This window comes from Vulpes vulpes, chromosome 11, assembly GCF_048418805.1.
Source record: "Vulpes vulpes isolate BD-2025 chromosome 11, VulVul3, whole genome shotgun sequence".
In the NCBI taxonomy this organism is placed as follows: domain Eukaryota; kingdom Metazoa; phylum Chordata; class Mammalia; order Carnivora; family Canidae; genus Vulpes; species Vulpes vulpes.
In genome coordinates this window covers 6,265,471-6,284,449 of record NC_132790.1, presented here as the reverse complement: position 1 = coordinate 6,284,449, position 18,979 = coordinate 6,265,471, and the positions used below count along the sequence as shown (strand labels likewise).

Here is an 18,979-nt window from a genome sequence, read left to right as displayed (position 1 = left end):
ATATAGGTCCAGTGACCCCATTTACTGAATACCTCCTATGTTCCAAGCATCCTGATTTAAAAACAGCACATCACACTTAATGCTTATAACACAACTTCGAAAGATAAAGTTTTAAGTTTTAGGGCAAGTAATGTGCCCAAAATATCACATGATATAAATATCCAAACTGGAACTTGAAATCTACTGGCTTACCCCAAATTTCATAGTTTTCTTATCTGGCCACATATCCTGTAACACTCTACGGATGGATATCTGTTGATATATTTTAAACTAATTAAACAGTCAATCCAACTTGACTGAACTCAAACTCTAAACTTAGTACTGTATTAATGAGCATGTGGGGCACTGACTCAAAGGGCAAAGTTTTTAGAGAAGGAAAAGGTTATTCTGGTTTAAAATAATTGAGAGAGATTTGTAGAGACAACTAAGTCTCCATTCAGCCAGATAAACAAGAATGAATTCCTTTATTAGTTCATTTCCAGAAAATATTATTTTTTCTCAAACTTAGGAGGATAATCACAACCTGACCCCAAATCCTTTTTAGGCTTTATAGGTCTCCAGTCCCTGGAATAAACAAGAGATTTTAGTTGAGTCCTCACTAGTGTATGAAACCAAAATTTATTTTTCAGTTTTTGTTTTATTTAAGCCCATGGAAAGGAACTTACCAATCACTAAAACTTCCCATAGTTTCTTTAATTAGTTGTGCTAATAGTCCAAATGGTGTAAGTTGATTTATTCTGCTTTGACTCATAAAATCTCTCCAAAATCATTAGAATTAGACTGAAATTGCCACAAAAGATGAACAATTCTTGTAATCCTATACTGTTCACATAACTCACCTCCATTACTACCCCACCCCTTAATGAATAAACTACAGGAAGATTTCTTTACATAAATCTTTTGTTGGTTTCTTTTTTAATTGCATTGATTGCTCATTAATAGCATCGCTTACAGATCTTGTGGAGGGAGAGGAGGGCCTGGATTTAGGATCTAAATTAAAAACTGTAAATCAAATTCTGTAGGCAATTCCCAAAAAATGAACTTTTATGTGACCCTGCTTCTTTCTTTCATTATTTGCATCTGAAAGTGTTTTATTCCAATTTCACAAGAAACAGCTTCAGCCCTTAAGCATCCAAATGGACTATAATGACATCAACTTAGAGGCTAAGAAGTAAAATCAAGGTTGGGACATAAATCCTGGGTCTTTAACCATACTCTTGTTTCAAATTCAAATAAAACCAAATCATATAATAGCAGAATTACACAAGCCAGCAACGGGTAAAAGCTTACTGTTAAAAGAAGGAGAGTCAAACAGTCTACAGATTCAACACAATCCCTATCAAAGTACTAATAGTATTTTTCATAAAATTAGAATAAATAATCCTAAAATGTATATGAAACCACAAAAAAATGTACGGAACCACAAGGCAATCTTGAGAAAGAACAAGGCTGGAGTAATCACAATCCCAGATTTCAGATATACCATAAAGCTATATTGATCAAAACAGTATGGTACTGGCACAAGAATAGACATAGGTCAGTGGAATAGAACAGAGAATCCAGAAATAAATCCACACTTAAGTGGTCAATTAATCTACAACAAAAGAGGCAAAGATATATAATAGTGAAAAGAGAGTCTCTTTGATTTATGGTATTGAAAACACTGGGCAGCTACATGCAAAAGAATAAAATTGGATCACTTTCTTATATCTAACTATCTTATACATAAAAATGAACTCAAAATGGATTAAAGAACTAAATAGGAAGCCCGAAGACATAAAATTCCTAATAGAAAACATAGGTAATAATTTCTTTGCCATCAGCCTTAGTAACATCTTCCCAGACATGTCTCCTCAGGCTAAGGGAAACAAAAGTAAAAACAAACCACTGGGATTATGGTTATTTCTAACAAAATAGCAGGCTTTGGCACAGCAAAGGAAACCAGTAATAAAATGAAAAGGCAGCCTACATAATGGGAAAAGATATTTGCAAATAATATATCTGATAAAGGGCTAATATCCAAAATATATAAGTAATTGAGACTAAACACCAAATATATATATATATGTGTGTATATATATATATATATATATATATATATATATATATCTCCAAATGGCCAGAGACCTGAAAAGACATTTTTCCAAATAAGACATACAAATGGCCAACAGGCACATAAAATGATGCTCAGTCATTAATCACTAGGGAAATGCAAATCAAAACCACAATGAGATATCACCTCATGCTAGTCAGAATGGGCAGTATCAAAAAGCTAAGAAATGACAAGTGTTGAGAAGGATATGAAGGAAAGGGAACCATTATGTACTATTGGTGGGAATGTACATTCGTACAACCACTATGGAAAACAGTGTGGAGGGTCTTCAAAAATTAAAAAATAGAAATACCATATAATCTTATAATTCTACTACTGGGTATTAACCCAAAGAAAGTAAAAACACTAATTCAGAAAGATACACACATTCCTATGTTTATTGCCACATCATTTACAATAAGCAAGTGTCCACCAATAGATGAATGGGTGAAGAATATGTGATATACATATGCACATATGGAATAATGACATATTAGCCATTAAAGGTAATGGAATCTTGCCATTTAGAACAACATGAATTGTCCTAGAGACTATTACCCTAAGTCAGAGAAAGATAAACACCATTGAGTTAACTCGTGGAATCTAAAAAAACAAAAAGAAGAAAAAAAGAAGAAACATACTCATAAATACAAAGAACAAACTAATGGTTGCTGAAGGAGAGGGAGTTGGGTACGTGGGTGAAATAGATATAGGAGATTCAGAGGTGTAAACTTCCAGTTATAAAATAAATAAGATGGAGATGAAAAGTGCAGCATAGGGAATACAGTCAATAATATTGCATGGTGACTAGACTACTGTAGTATTGGATAGTGGTATTGTGGTATTGTGGTATTGTGTATATTGAGTAATATATACAAATCAATATATTGTCAAATCAATATATTGTATATGTGAAACCAATATAACATTGTATGTCAACTATCTATGTTAGCAAATTGAACTTCGACAGAAAATAAATAAATAAAAAACCAATGCTTAGGTTATCAGGAAAAAAGGGTGAAGGCAGGATAATGGCATCACGAAATTCTCAGGCAGGTTCAGATAGAGCCACTTTCATTCAATGATGGAAAAAAAAACTAATGTGGAATTTAGGCATAGATACTACAAAAATGGGGGTGGAGAGTGAAGGTTGAGAATCCACACTTGAACAAAATTAGATCACACAACTGAAGAAACATTTAGATAAAACTTTTCTAGCCCTTCAAAGTAAAGCAAGAGCTCAAACAAGATAGGCAAAGAGGCAAGATCATTAAACAAGGAAAAGAGAAGGAAAGTGACTCTTGGAGAATGAGTTGAAGGGAAAAGCTATGCAATATGAAGACTACCTCAGAAGCTTCGTCGAATCAAACCTGTACTGCTGCCATGGAGAAGGGAAAACCCATCAATTTTGATGGGGAAAGGTGTAGAAGAAACGTAAGTACATGTTGGATATGGAATCTGGCAGTAGCAATGTAACACGCAGTGGGTGTTCCTAAAGAGAACACAACAAACGGAACAAAACAATTTTATAGATAGAAGAATGACTGTGATCTGTACACCAAAAGGATTCACATACTATAACAAACCCAATAGGTTTAAAGCCATCAGGATTAGGGCACGAGAAGATCAGCATATCATGGGAAATTTCAGGTTGGCTTCAAACTCTCCTTCAAAGTTCAAGATGCCAAAAGACAGTGGAACAATCATTTGCAGACTATGGTGTGGGAAAGCCTGTGAGCTTAAGAACTCACAAATTCTTCTTACATTGTATGCTCTAATTGATGGAATATCTGTTAAAAGAAAAAAAAATCAAAAAGTTTACGGCTATGAAGAGAAAAATCTATACCAGCAAGAAGTCAGAAACCACTCAGTCTCATACACAGCCAGGGTTGTCATATCATAAAGAGATTAATAGCTGCTTTGTGATACTTCACGATTATTCTTCAGTGGAGACTATAAATGTGTACTGACTGGCATGCTAAAGGTGAAATTGGTGCATTTATCCCTAGGGTGTTTTTTTTTTTTTTTTATGCCACTAAATTAAAATCCTTTTATCTTCATATTTTGACCCAGGGCTTATATTAACTGAGGACCGTAAGCCTCTTTAAATAGTTTCAAAATAAATATTCTTCTATATGACTCCTCTATTATATTTGGAAGATGGAGTATCATCTCCCTCATTTAGACTTAGAAGAAAATTGAATTTAAAAGTTGACAAAGCCAGAAATCAACCTTTCTCACCTTAAACTCTTATTCCTGGGTTTTTGTTCCCTTCTCTTGAACTCCTTGGAATTTTCAATTTCCAGGCATTCTACCAAGAACAAGAAGACCTGGATTCTATTCCTGGCATTGTTAGTAAGTGGCTATGTGACCTTGAGCAGATGACTTGGTATCAGAGCCTTTTCCCTCGGCTGTACAATGAGAAGATTGGCTAGATGATTCAGAAGTTCTTTCTGACTCTAAAATTCTAGAAGTGTGAAAATACCTGCTAGTGACATTTATGCCCTGAGTATTTCTGTTTCACTCTTTCCAAAATGTTTTAGTTTGTCGTTTAATATCATTATTCATATAGATCTTTCAAATCCTTTCCAGGATTTTCTCTTTTCTTTCTTGCCAGCAGCTAGTATTTCTACATTTACTCAGCAGTAAGTATTATGTATACATTTCTTTGCATATTATACACTGAGATAAGATTAGTATGTCATCATATAAAAATTATTCTTTCAAATTCTTTAGAACGCAAAGACCGATAATTTGGGTCAATTTCATATTTGAAGGTCTAAATATTGAAATGATTTAAAAGTAACCTGGATTATACAACAAATTTCATTATTTTTTAAAGATTTATTTATTCATGACAGACAGAGAGAGAGAGAGAGAGAGAGAGGCAGAGACACAGGCAGAGGGAGAAGCAGGCTCCATGCAGCGAGCCCAACATGGGACGTGATCGCGGGTCTCCAGGATCACATCCTGGGCCAAAGGCGGCGCTAAACCACTGGGCCACTGGGGCTGCCCCAAATTTCATTTTTCCACAAGATTTTCAACCATTCTAACAGTTACTTAAAAATGTAAGCTTCAAGATGTCTATCACTATAGGGCTGAGTACACCAGCATTAGTCTTTTGAGTTCGTTAATTTTATATACCTAACCGTAGGAATTTTTCTTAAAACAAAAAAGTTTTCTTGAAACAAAAATTTTACATGAAAACTTAAACATTGGGGCACCTGGGTGGCTCAGTGACTGAGCATCTGCCTTCGGCTCAGGGCTTGATCCTGGAGTCCTAGGTTCGAGTCCTGCATCAGGCTCCCCACAGGGAGCTTGCTTCTCCCTCTGCTTATGTCTCTGCCTCTCTCTGTGTCTCTCTCATGGATAAATAAATAAAATCTTTTTAAAAAGAAAAAAAATTAAACATCTATGCTGATTAGTTATTGCTTTTTATCCCATCATCTCATTGTGTTGTCTTTTTGATATACAGCATGGAAATTTTAACTTTATATAGAAAAAATATTCGACAGAAAGGGTTGATAAATAATAGGAAAAAATGATAGAGTTAGAGTGAAATTCTTGTCAAAGTCTTTCCCTAGTTTTTGGTTCTATTTTTAATTTCAGGCCAGCCTTACCATGACAAGAAGCAGATCAAACACCTCTGATAAATAATTAAGAGGTCTATGAAAAAGTGCATTTAAATAGGTACTATTGAGTGCTGTACATTGTATAGCCCACCATAGTTGCTCCTGTAACTTAGCCACATATTATCTGAAGTTCTGATGGGATTTAGAAAAGCCTTAATTTGATTTATAAAGGACACATGGAAATGAAGAGTTCTGGTGTGGAAGAGAGGGTAGGGGGAACAACGTCATTGGGTAATTCTGTATAGATTCTTCGGGGCAATCCCTTCCTCTGCCCCAATCTCTTCCTCCAGTCATAAGGGTGGAGGTAGAAATGAGCCAACATTTCTTACATGTCTGGCACTATAAGCATCCCCTCATCCTTTGACAACAACTTCATGAAATAATTATAATTATCCCTTTACAGAAGAAAGAGAAACTCAAGTTTCACACAAGTAGATGGTGGCAGTAAAAGTGAATCTGAGCTATCCATGACAAAATGTCCAGGTCTCCATTTAAGAAAACGGATTCCCAGCCCTACTTCTTTGCTGGGTGTGGTTCTGTGAACTCTGCAAGATATTTTACGTTTCTGAAACATGTTTTTATCAGTAAAACTGGGTTAACACCTACAGACACATTTGCTGTGAGAGTGAACTAAGATAAAGATATCAAGGTACTCAGTTCAGAACCTCGTGGATAGCTGTCGCTCCATGAGTTATCACTGACCCAAAAAAAGAGTCAAAGTTATTTTAAAGACCAATACCCGCCCCCCCTTGAGAGTGAATACACCAGGTTAGCTGCTAGTGTTTTGTGCCAATTGAAAAAGAGGTCTTGAAACATGTCCACAATTTAATGGAGTTCAACAATACAACCAGGCCAGCAAAAATGGATTTGGGCTTTTGTTTGGATGCCATATGCTTCCTTGACAGTGACCGTGATTTTATGCACCTTTAGGCCACTTAGTTGATTAGGCACAGAAAGATTGCTGAATTGCTTGGAACCCATGTCCTTTTAGCATTACCCAGACTACAGATACCCAAAGTGAAAAATGGTTCTCTCTCTGGACTAAACTCCTAAATCTTTGTTACAACCCAGTTTCTTTTCACAGATACCCATCTGTGGCTCTTCCATTCATAAATTTGTCAAGGGCTTTAGGAAGATATCTTTTTTCTAGCTGTGCCACATGAGAAAATAGAGAGATCTCAGGTTTATTAGCTTCTAGGAAACTGCAGCATTTTAGTGTGAGCATATTTAGATTGTTGGTTATGGAGCTGCATAGGCAAATGGATACACAATCTCCTGTCATGCCCTGGTAGAGTCATGAACAATTTGTTATAGGAACATAGGGGAAGTATACCCTATTCTAGGAAGATACAGAAAGGATTAAGGAAAGATGTCACAAAAGAGGTGATCTTTGAATGAGGACTTCAAGGTTGAGAAATTTAGCCAAATGGAGATGTGAGGAAAGTGAACCCCAAACAGAAGGAAGAGCAAGAACAGAGATGCAGAAACATTACATATGTTCTGTTAAGGAAAATGTAACGTAAATGTTGGGTTTAGAATATCAGAAAAAAAAAAAAAAAGAAGAATATGGGAAGGTGATTGCTGATGATAAGCCTGGAGATAAAGGCTATGGGAAAAAAAAAAAAAAGGCTAGGGACACAGCCAGACAGTGGAATTTAGACTTAATTTGTGGGCTGTAGAGTATCATGACTTTATGTTTAGGATTGGTGTGGCCCAATCAAGGGATGATCAACAGTACGATAGAACGACTGGGGAGACCAAAACTAAATGGAGAGGTTCCACTTACGGTGAAGGAAAGTTTTGGAAGAGTAAAAGATGAGAATCTGACGGAGGGATAGAGAGGTAAGGTCACATGAAAGATAACACAGAAATTAAGTGATACGTCCTGATGAATGATGTCAGACGCTCGACCTCTGAGGCAATGTGTACTCTCATCCTATGGGCAGAAAAGAAGCTCCAGAGTGGCATGTTTAAGACTTACCTGCCCCATTTTCTTGGGCTAAAGATTTCAGGTGCCACTGACAAGAGAAAGAGCCACACTGGATAAATGCACACGGTATTTGCCCCTGCACCTTTACCTACGGTGACTACTATTAGTAACTGGAAAATCCAGTGGCAGTGAAAGAACAAACTATGAAGGCCAGATTTCATTTCTGTGCTTCCTGCAGCATTGTTTTGTTTTGTTTGTTCATTTTCTTAATCGGAAAGTGAATAGCATTCATCCTGAAACTAAATGCGGTACTGAGGACTCAAGCAATACCAGGTCTTGAGTTTTTCGGGGAATGATAGAGGTGGATAGGGAAATGGATACTGTAAATAACCAATTGCCTTCTCCCCTACCCACCCCCCACCCCTCCCCTGCATCATCAAAAAGTCAGAGCAAAATTGCTCTGGCAACATAGAAGAGGATAAAGGAGGATAAAGTAAAGAAATTGTCTGAAATGCTGGCCAGTTGTCCTGGCCTCATATAAGCCTTTGCCCACAAGCTAAGGAAGTTGGCCTTGGTAGGGAAGCCTAAGTAGTTCCTTCAAGCAAGAAGAAAGCTCTATCTGCCTGGAGCTAACAATAACATAACCCTGGTGTTCTCCATGTGGCACTCACTCACAGAGTGAAAAGAACAGGGATATGTCAGCTTGTGCCTGGGGTCAGGGTAGAGGTGAAATTTCTGTATTTACTCATAAAAATGCTTTGCTCCCTAAACCTAACCAACAACATTGTGTTTCCTTCTCTTTAAAAGATGAACAAAACGACAAGTTTAGTTTGCCCTCAAAACCCTAGGGGTCCTTTCAAGGAATAGGGTCTTCTTTTCTATTCCCTGACTTCATACTTCCAAACTTTGCAGTTCCAAACCCTGCCTTTCATTGGGTTGAAACTGTCTCATTTTAATGAAGAGGAAATCAGGTCCAGAGAGGAGAAAGGACTTTTCTATACAGCAAATTAATGACAAGATAGGAACCAGACTTTACTCTGGAGGGTTATATGCCATGCTAATTCCCTGATGGACTGGGTTACTTTGTTTCTCCATCAGAGATTCTCAAACTTTCCCTTGCACCAGAATCTTCTTGGAGGGCCTGTGAAACTTGGATCACCGACTCTACCCCTAGACTTTCTGGTTCAATAGGTTGGGTAAGAGCAATCTGAGTTTCTAACTATTTCCCAGGAGATTATAATGCTGCTGGCCAGAGGACCACACTTAGAGAACTGTTGCCCCTGAATTCCGATTTCAGTTTGTGTGAAGTCCTTTTAGCCTACCTTTCAGCCTCCTCAGGATACAAGGAGGCAGCGTATTGGAGACTCAGTGTTTTATAGGAAGTCCAGAGTAAAGTCTGGTTCCTATCTTGTCATTAATTTGCTGTATAGAAAAGTCCTTTCCCCTCTCTGGACCTGATTTCCTCTTCATTAAAATGAGACAGTTGGATTCAATGACTCTTAATGTTTTTATGAGAGAGGTGCTAATAGGGCTAATGGACTAGTTGTGGGATGTAACCCGAAGGCAGAGTTAATATTTTGTAAAGAAGATTGCATAGCACGCCGCAATAAATTTGTATGTGAGAAGATAGAACAGATGGGTGGGTCCAGAGTACCACTCCTAACTCTACCCTTCATACCAGAGAGCAAAACATATTTTCTGTAAAGGGCCAGACAGGCTTTGCACACTGTAAGGTCTCTGTCTCATTACTGAACTCTGCCATTAGACTGTGAAAACAGCCACAGACAATGAGGGTGGCTGTGTTCTAATATAACTTTATTTACAGAAATCGCCAACTGGCTGAATTTGGCCTGTAGGCATCAGTTTGCCAAACCCCAGCTTATATTATTATGCAATTTACAAAAATAATCTTAGCTAAGTCCACCTTCTTGATTTAAAAGCTTCAAGACTAATAGATAAATAAATATAAATAAATAAATAAATAAAAGTTTCAAGACTGTGGCAGAAAAATAAATGATATTATGCAATCTGGAGTAAATAAATTAATGTGTCAACTATTCAGTAATGAACTGTATAATTTATAGTATAAAATCTGTAACTTTGCGTGGCATAATAAGAATTCATTTTTATTTGCTGGGAAGGTTTATGTCCTTCTTAAAATTCAGGAGCAATTTAAATATTATAATGGTTATTAATTGTTTATAGCTGAACTTGCACTAATAAGCTGCATAAAAGCATTTAGCTTCTATGGCGGAAGGGTGGGAAAATATATATTTGGCTTTTAAGTTGGGCTTGTTCTGGCCTCCTCAGCTGGGATAGAGGTCAAGCTTTGGGAATGAGCCCAGAGATCGACCATGAGAAGGATTGCTCACCATCCTTGAGCTCCATTTTCTTGCCAAGTTTGGATTCTAGTGTGATTGTATTCTGTGAGTTGAGGTTTTGTAATGGCATTCTCACTGAATTAATGGAGCCACCTGTGACATTTTCATTATTAAAAATGATTTTCTTGACAGTTACTCTGTAATTCAAAGGGCAAAATGAATATAGCCATTGTTCTAAAATATGTTAGAAACTAAGAGGCCCTATTTGGCATTTTCACATAATTGATGAGATATGAAATTGCTTTATTTTATACTAACCCTGGAGGCTATCCACTTATTCTTATTCATTCTTTTAATCCCCACTTGCGGAGGGAAACCTGACATTCTGTTTGGGCCTCATTGCCTGCACTACAGTAGCCTCTGCTGAAAGAATCTGTCTCTGTTTGATATGGTTTGTGGACATAGCTGTGTGGGTTACTGAGGCCCAGTCCTTCTATACTTTGGGGGAGTGATATTGTGACCTCAGTAGTTGAGCTGACCAAATAGTTCTATGTTATAGCTACCATTACCTTTCTTGAACCTCTTGACTAAAATAAATCACTAGGGAGTCATTCTGGGCAATGATTACACAAGCAAAATATGTTAGCGAGTTAAAATAAAGGCCTATTGTTGGAAGATTCCTAGAATCTCGACAGTTCTTCGTCCAGCCTAATCTCTGACTCAGCTCACTTAACTTGAGTGTGTATGTGTTTGTATAGTCCTTCCTCCCTTGATATTTGGAAAATTATGATTTATTGTCATTTCTTACAGCAATAGAGAAAAGCATTTTTCAACCTGTTATGTTATTATATATGTAGCCAGCATGTCTCCTTTCCATTCTCTATAAAAATGTAAAGCATTTAAAGATTTCCGCTTTAGCTGACAGTAAACTTGTCTCAGCAAGCCCTGTCCTATTCAACATTGTAATCAATGAAGTAGATGAAGACCCTGCGGGCATGTCCATCAAGTTTGCAGATGTCGCTAAGCTGTGAGGGAGGACAAACTGTGGTGGGTGACAGAAACAACATTTAGAAAATATTGTGACAGGCAAGAGAGATGAAATGGATCTAACAAGGTGAAGTACAGTAAGGATAAACATCAGGTTTTACCGTTGCCAGCCCCAAATAACTAAGTGCAGAGGATGGGGCTAGGGCTTAATGAGGTTTTAGTCTTCATTAAGCTCAATATAAATCAACACCATGACAGAACCATAGTAAGTGGGGAAGTAAATATTGAAATCAGGCTGCATTAAAGTACAGTGCTTAAAACAAGATGACTGTGAGTCCTGATTCACTATGTTGGTCAGATTTTTACCATGAGTCCTAATTCACTATGTTGGTCAGATTTTTACTAAAGGATTATATTTAGTTCTTTTACTCAGATCCCTCATTTGAGGAACGGAGTATGAATCATACTCCATAGAATTATCAAGATTAAATGTGCTAATTCATATAAAAGGCTTAATACAAAGTATGGCCCCAAATAAGTGTTAAATGATGGTAGATTATTACTATTATTATTAAATTAGTACTATTGGAAATACTTAAAACTGTCGAAGATAAGGCAATGATAACAGTGAAAGGACTCAAAACTAGTGGGACTGGTTAAAAAAAAAAAAAAAGAACTAGAGATGTTTGATCTAGAGATGAGATGATTCAGTGGAGGCATAAATCCTGTCTTCCAAGAACAAGAAGAGTTGAAACTGTGACACAAGGGATTGGGAGTTGTGCGACTAGCAAGAGCGTGAACAAAGACCAATGGGTAGAGGCAACAAGAAGTCCAGTTTTTAACATTCAGACGTGAACAGAGATACATACTTCGAATGCCTTCCATCATGGTGGTTTCCTTGAGACTCAACAGCTTCAAGCATGGGCTTGAAGACTTGAATATGGTCCCTCTAGAGAAGGTTCAAGGGTAGGTCCTGAAGGCTTGCTCATATGGCCTTTAGGTACCACTGGCTCCGAGAGTCTTTGGTTTTGTAAGTATTCAGCACGGCAGTTATTACCGTAGATGGTGGCCACAGGTCTTACCTTACATTTTCAGCATCTTTATTGTCTAAGGTGATAAATTACCGTGAGCAACAGCTGTATAATGGGGACGTGCTACAAATGTGCAGTCTTACTGTTTGAGCGCTGTTGAGGTTCACGTCTTTATGAGTATGAGTGTTCAGGGCCATTACTCCAGAAATTGTTCGGTGCCTATTATTTGGGCAACTGCCTCAAGGTGGAAAGTGGCACGTGATCAGAGCCCCTTGTAATAAGCACCTTAGAGCCTGTCTTGCAGAAAAAGAATTGCTTTGAAACCAGAAGTCCCGACGTGCTCCTTAGAGATCGCTGATTCCATGCTGGGTAAATCAGTGAGCATCTCTGGGCCTCAGTTCATTCTTCTGTAAAAAGGGTATAGTCAGACTTTCTCCCAGAGTTGAGACAGAGGTAAAATTCAATGAATGCATCCGAATGCATCTCATCATATCATTGTGAACTGGGAAAAATAAAAATACAAGTAGCATGTTTTTCCCCTCAAACAGGTTCTTGAGTGTGTATGCATTTTTAACTGCTTAGTTGAATTGTCATTTTTGCTTAGAAATGTGATTTCTTGGAAACATTTAGGAAGAATTTCAAAGAACATGCTGACATTTTTAAACTTGGAGATATTTCTTTCTCCATTTTCACTTGGGCTGCTCTGCAGGCAAGGTCAGGGAAAGACAGGGGGTGTGTGTGCGTGCACGCAGGTGCATCTGTTTTGAACAAAATGAAAAGTGGCCAGGGGAGTACTTTGACCTAAGAAATCTTTCCTATGTGCTCTGTAAAGTGTTTATAAGGTTTGCTTTTCGTAGTGCCGCTGCCTCATTTCCCTAATGATGTAACCTCCTTAACCTCATTTCCAAACAGGATGGAAAGATACTCTGCCGACGGACAGCTTGTGATTGCCAGAACCCAAGCGTTGACCTTTTCTGTTGCCCAGAGTGTGACACCAGGGTCACAAGTCAATGTTTAGATCAAAATGGACACAAGCTCTATCGAAGCGGAGACAATTGGACTCATAGCTGCCAGCAGTGCCGGTGTCTGGTATGTCAGCTTCCCTGATGGGATGTTGTCCCTTTTCTCTGGAAGGGTTGCAAACTGTTGCCTATGGAGTTTAGTTTCCTGCTATTTGCAATCCTATTCGGGGAGCTTGAGTCCTGTGGCTACTAAGAGGCAAATGCTCTGCTTAAAGACCTTCAGATTCTACTATTTTAAAACAGTATACAAAGGGGGGACGGGAGGGGTGATGTAGACAGTGGGGATTCAGGAGTGCACTTGTGATGAGCTCTAGGTGATGTAGGGAATAGTTGAATATTGTACACCTGAATCTAATATAGTAGTGTATGTTAACTCTACTGGAATTAAAAATTTTTTAAACATGAAGCAAAAAGCAATATATAAGACAAAAAGAATGTTTATGGGTCAGATCTGGCCCAACTTAGGTTAGTTTACAACTGCTCCTTGTTGGCAAATCCAGATCAAGAAAAATCCCTGCACGATAGCCTTCAAAGCCTTGACTGAGACTTGTAGTTCTATTAGAGCCAAATCTTTGATCTCTTGGAACCTATTGAAAGCTTCAATATGAAAAATAACAGAACATGGCAGAAATATCAGGGATTGAATGAGAGACACCAAGAACTCAGTCTTACTTCTGTGTTATTCAGTCTTAGCTCCGTGTTATTAATTTGAGGAGGTCCTCAAATTGCACCGATCATTCTTTCCTTCATTGCACACAGTGGAATACCTATTTTGTAGTTCTGCTGTGAAGATGAGACAATATATATGAAGCACAAATATACTATTTAGTGCATAGGAGGTACTTAGGGCACAATAGTCACTATTGGTAACATCTCCGAGATTGAAAAATCTGTTTTGAATGCCAAACCTTCATATTGAAAAAAATGGAAGGTAACTCTGGATCTTAATATAGAAATACTAATGGTATAATCAGATTTGAGAATGTCCAGAGGAAAAAACTTAATTTCTGGACCTGGTTCTTTTTGTTTCAGATTAGACCACAAACAAAGGATGCAAAGACTGTTGGGAAACATAATCATAGTGAATACGATGGTTCATCTGTGAGGAAGTTGTAACTATTGGAATCAAGTCACAGCCAAGTCAACTTGTAATAGAACCAGTTAGCTGCTTTTGATAGTTTAACATTTGCTGAAATTACTATTTTAGTCTATGGATACTGTATGAAGACAAGCCTTTAGAAAAATTGAACTGTAAATTTCTATCGGATTTTCTAAAGTCTCCCAGTGAATGTGCAGATCATCTTAATAGAATACATTCTTTTGAATCATTCCTGATACTTAAGAGTATAACCCAGATATATTCAAATCAAAGCCGTTTTCTTTCAAGCTCCATCCAAGGGCAAATAAAGCCAATACAACTATAAAATTTGTTTCCACATAAGTCTGGAAAATTGCATTTCTTTTTCAAGAAGCCAGTCATTAGCACCTAGAAGAATCGGGATTAATTTCAGACATGATATTTTCATAGAATAAGGGTTTCCACTTCCATCCCCAACCCCTAAGATTAATATTTCCTGAGGAAACTGAAGATGGTGAACACAAAGCTTAATCATTACTTGAGTATAATGTGGGTCATATTTAGCAACTATTTATCAAGGGTTTGCATGCGCTAGACTCTGGATGATGAAGTGGTGAGCATGACAGACATAGTCTGTCACCAAAGGCCATTGTTTTGTGAAGCTGACCAAGTAATTAGACGTGAGTTTGCATAAATTATAAAGAATTGTTACGATAACAAAAGAGGCTGCATAGAGAAATAGTTATAGGCAGCTCAGTGGTGCCACAATTGCCAGATTCTGAAACCCACAGAGGCTCCATCTGAACTGTGACACCTTGCTACATGTTAGTGATGTCACTAGCTACATGTCATACTCAAAATCATTCTAAAATAGTTCTCTTGATATCGCCCAATCTCAATTTTAAGTCTGATCCTAGGAGCTCAGTTTATGATGTGGTTGAAATATTACAGTGCCTCACGTTCCCCTTTGGTCTTAAGAGAAATTAATCCCTCTTTAAACACTAACCAGCACCTTATCACCTCTTCACTTATTTGCTCATTCTATTAGCATTTTTTGACCCAAACCATGCTAAGCACCAGGGAGATAAAGAAACAAGCCCAAAGCCTAAAGCCTCAAAACTTAATCTGGAATTGTACTGATAATGATGATAAGGATCATAAGTATGAAGATAAAAATACTTATGGGCTGCCATTGGCGCGTAGAGACAAGACTTGCCCCTTTTTGGGGCTGCAGTAGACAGTCAGCAAAAGCACCCTGGAGGAGGTGATAGCTGCAGTAGCTCTCCAAGGAGGAAGCATATTCTCCCCATAAAGGTGGAAGTAAAAATGTTCAGTAAGGACAGTGATGAGAATTACCGTGTCCCCCTCGGGACTTTGGCAACAAAATTGTGCATAAGAACAAGGATGAGCCATTTTTGGCTTTCTCTCTACAGGAAGGAGAGGTAGACTGCTGGCCCCTCACTTGCCCCAATTTGAGCTGTGAGTACACAGCCATCTTGGAAGGGGAGTGTTGTCCCCGCTGCGTGAGTGACCCCTGCCTAGCTGATAACATCGCCTACGACATCAGAAAAACCTGCCTGGACAGCTATGGCATTTCAAGGCTTAGCGGCTCAGTGTGGACAATGGCTGGATCTCCCTGCACAACCTGCAAATGCAAGGTAATTGGATGTCCTGAGAACAAGCAGGCCTTGAACAGTTGTCAGTACCTGCAGGAGGCCCATTCCTGATGTTTCCGCATGCACAGGTTCTGAGGGGCAGGGTGAAAACACAGGCAGGCCTTTTACTTCTCGCAGGAGGTTAATATGTCTGAATGGATCATAGCTGCTCCGGGTTTAGAGGCAAATTCCAAATGAACATGGAACAAAATCGTCCCTTCTCTTGCCTTTGAACTACAGAATTTTAACAATTGACACCAGGACCAATTATGGCCAATTTAAGCTATTTTGACCTGCATAGTAAAAAGAAAGAAAGAGAAAGAAAGAAAGAAAGAAAGAAAGAAAGAAAGAAAGAAAGAAAGAAAGAAAGAAAGAAAGAAAGAAAGAAAGAGGGAGGGAAGGAAGGAAGGAAGGAAGGAAGGAAGGAAGGAAGGAAGGAAAGAGAGAGAGAGAGAAAGAAAGAAAGAAAGAAAGAGAAAGAAAGAAAGAAAGAAAGAAAGAAAGAAAGAAAGAAAGAAAGAAAAGGGATCTCTTTTCATCCTGGAAAATTTTATAAGCTCTTTCATGAAACTGTCAGTGTTAGAAAAAAAAGTGTTCCATGACGTTGTTTGGTTTGTTTAATTATCACAGTGCCTAATGCGGAAACCTGAAGTTCTTGCTGCAGGATTTAATTAATTGTGATTATTTTTCTGTCTTTTTGGAGGAGTTCCCATGAGGGATCCTCACATGTCTTTGAAATTAAAAACTGCCCCCTTCCTGCCTGCAATGCTTGCGAAGAGCTGTGACTGCAGCCGGCTTGAAGCAGGGGGTAGGCAGGTCCAATCTCTGCCAAAACACCTGTGCGAGATGCCCATGATTAAGCACATTTAAAATATTAGTCTATTTGGTCCTATCAAATCCTGGTTCAGTTTCAGACATCAGGGGAAGGTTACCAATGGCTGCTTTTATGGCTGTTATAAAGGTGGATTCTTTTCTATTTTCTGGAAAGTACCATCTTAAGATTCAGCTCCAATAGAAAAAGGCTAATATCAAACTTTACATAGCAAAAGAGCCATGGTCCTGTGCATACCTTCAGCCCCAGCAAACAAAATGACTGGGGGATGTGGAGACTGTGTTATTTAGTAGTATTTCTTTGAGGTCAGGTCTGAGGTTCGTTTAGGGGGATTACAAAGGTATATTTACATTAATGCATTCCTTGATTTTTAATGAATTTCCAACCATTTATATATCTAAATATGCACTGTTCCTTTCATAGTCCATGACAGACTGGATTCCTAATATACAAACCTTTCTGAGACCCATTTCGGAATTGCCTTCAGGTCCTTGTGGTACTTCTGATTAGCTTTGTTAATGGCAAATTATCTTTGAGGGACTTATTTTTGGAAACAATTTTGTTTAGAATAATCCCAGTGAATAAGTTGTATAAACAACCTGGAACTATAGAGGAGTCCCAAACCTGGCTTGAGCTCAGATATATAAAATTGCGCTGCCAGCAGGAGCTAGCAGGAGGGACTCCAAAGGATTTCATATGTCCTCCCTTCCTTTCCACTCCTCCTCTAGCATTTGTCTTCATTTTTCAGTAGCATTCGTGGAGTCAAAACATAGGTATGGTCATATTGAGTATGAAGATGCACACTGCTGATTGATTTATATCCTCTGTCTCATTTGGCTAACACTTCTGTCTTGATGCACAGAATGGAAGTGTCTGCTGTTCTGTGGATTTGGAGTGTCTTCATAATAACTGAAGTACTTGAAAGAGACTCATCGTTGCGGGAGAAAAATGGACGAAATGACCATCCAGCATGGTGAAGAACAGGAGTTGGTGTTTCTTTTGTTTTTGTTTTTACCACAATTACCAAAGTCCCGTCTGAGGAAGGCGTTTGGGGGTTACCTCTTGGACCTATCACTTTGTTCATTCTTGCTAACCTAGTCTAGGTGACCTACAGTGCACTGCATTTAAGTCTATGGTTGTTAAAAGAAGTTTCCCGTGTTGTAAATCACGTTTCCCTTATCAAATCATTTGCGAATACATCTAAATGATCTCATGGTAAACGTTGATGTATTTTTTGTTTTATTTTGTGTACTAACATGATAGCGAATCCGCTCTTTTAATTTATTCTTTTTCTTGAGTTTTGGATCAAATTCTACAAATAAAGTTGCCTGTTGTGATTTTGTCCCATCCACTGTATACTTAGTATTCAGATCCCTGTGAAATGTTTTGATGAATATATGTATGTTGAGTCTCGCTGCATCATACTTGCATTTCAAACTGTTGAGCACACTTAGAACCTCACTCATTCAGCTTAAGGTAAAAGAAATTATGATATATTGAAGAGAGGAAAGACCACAAAGATTATTATATAATTATTTTTAGAATAGCTTTCTCCTCCCTCTTGCACACAAAAGCTTAAGTCACAATTTAGAAGCAGCAATGCTTACCACCTTTCCAGGCATTGAAAGAGAAAGAATCTTTGCATTTGTTTTATATGGTAATTGATAACTTCCAAGGGACTTGCATACCGACTAACACAAGTTAACCTCCTAGCACAGGTGAATGGTAGTCTTCCTACATTACAGAAGAGTAAATTAATGTGTTCTAGGCAACCGATTTGTTCAGATCTAGTTGATTTTATGGAGTGTTGGGACTGGTAACCAGGTCTCCTGATGCCTCCCCAGTGCATTTTCCTCTAGACCACACAACCGCTCAGATGGTTAGAGGATGCCCTCCTAGGAAAAGTTATTTCTATGCTCATTAATGACTTTAGAATAGTGAAAGTTTTCATTTGAGACACTACCATATTTTCAAAAGTTAGCAGTTATTGAGTGATACAAAACAAAATGTGTAAATGACATTTTATCTGAGCTGAGAATTCAAACTTAGGTTGTAGTTTCAGGTAAGTCACATCTTAGTAGTTTGTAATACCTAAGGCTCTTTTTATTTTATTTTATTTTTTTTTTATTTATGATAGTCACAGAGAGAGAGAGAGAGAGAGAGAGAGAGAGGCAGAGACACAGGCAGAGGGAGAAGCAGGCTCCATGCACCGGGAGCCCGATGCGGGACCCGATCCCGGGCCCCCAGGATTGGGCCCTGGGCCAAAGGCAGGCGCCAAACCGCTGCGCCACCCAGGGATCCCCTACCTAAGGCTCTTGAATTCATTATTCTGAATTGAGTTGGTTCATGAAATTTTGTTCACTTTCCCAGCACTGAAAAAGATGTTAAGTCAGTTGTGC

The 18,979-nt window shown here is 38.2% G+C and overlaps 1 protein-coding gene across 2 annotated transcripts in view; it reads left to right on the top strand.

Moving 5' to 3' along the window:
• NELL1 (neural EGFL like 1) overlaps positions 1 to 17,927 on the top strand; it is an 805,991-nt gene extending 788,064 nt beyond the window's left edge. For both annotated transcript variants that reach the window (XM_072725392.1, XM_072725393.1), the window contains 3 exons: positions 12,906 to 13,082; positions 15,527 to 15,751; positions 17,443 to 17,927. In XM_072725392.1, the coding sequence (XP_072581493.1) occupies positions 12,906 to 13,082; positions 15,527 to 15,751; positions 17,443 to 17,493 (453 nt within the window). In that variant the 3' untranslated portion in view covers positions 17,494 to 17,927. The remainder of the gene's footprint in view (positions 1 to 12,905; positions 13,083 to 15,526; positions 15,752 to 17,442) is intronic.
• Positions 17,928 to 18,979: the final 1,052 nt, after the last annotated feature.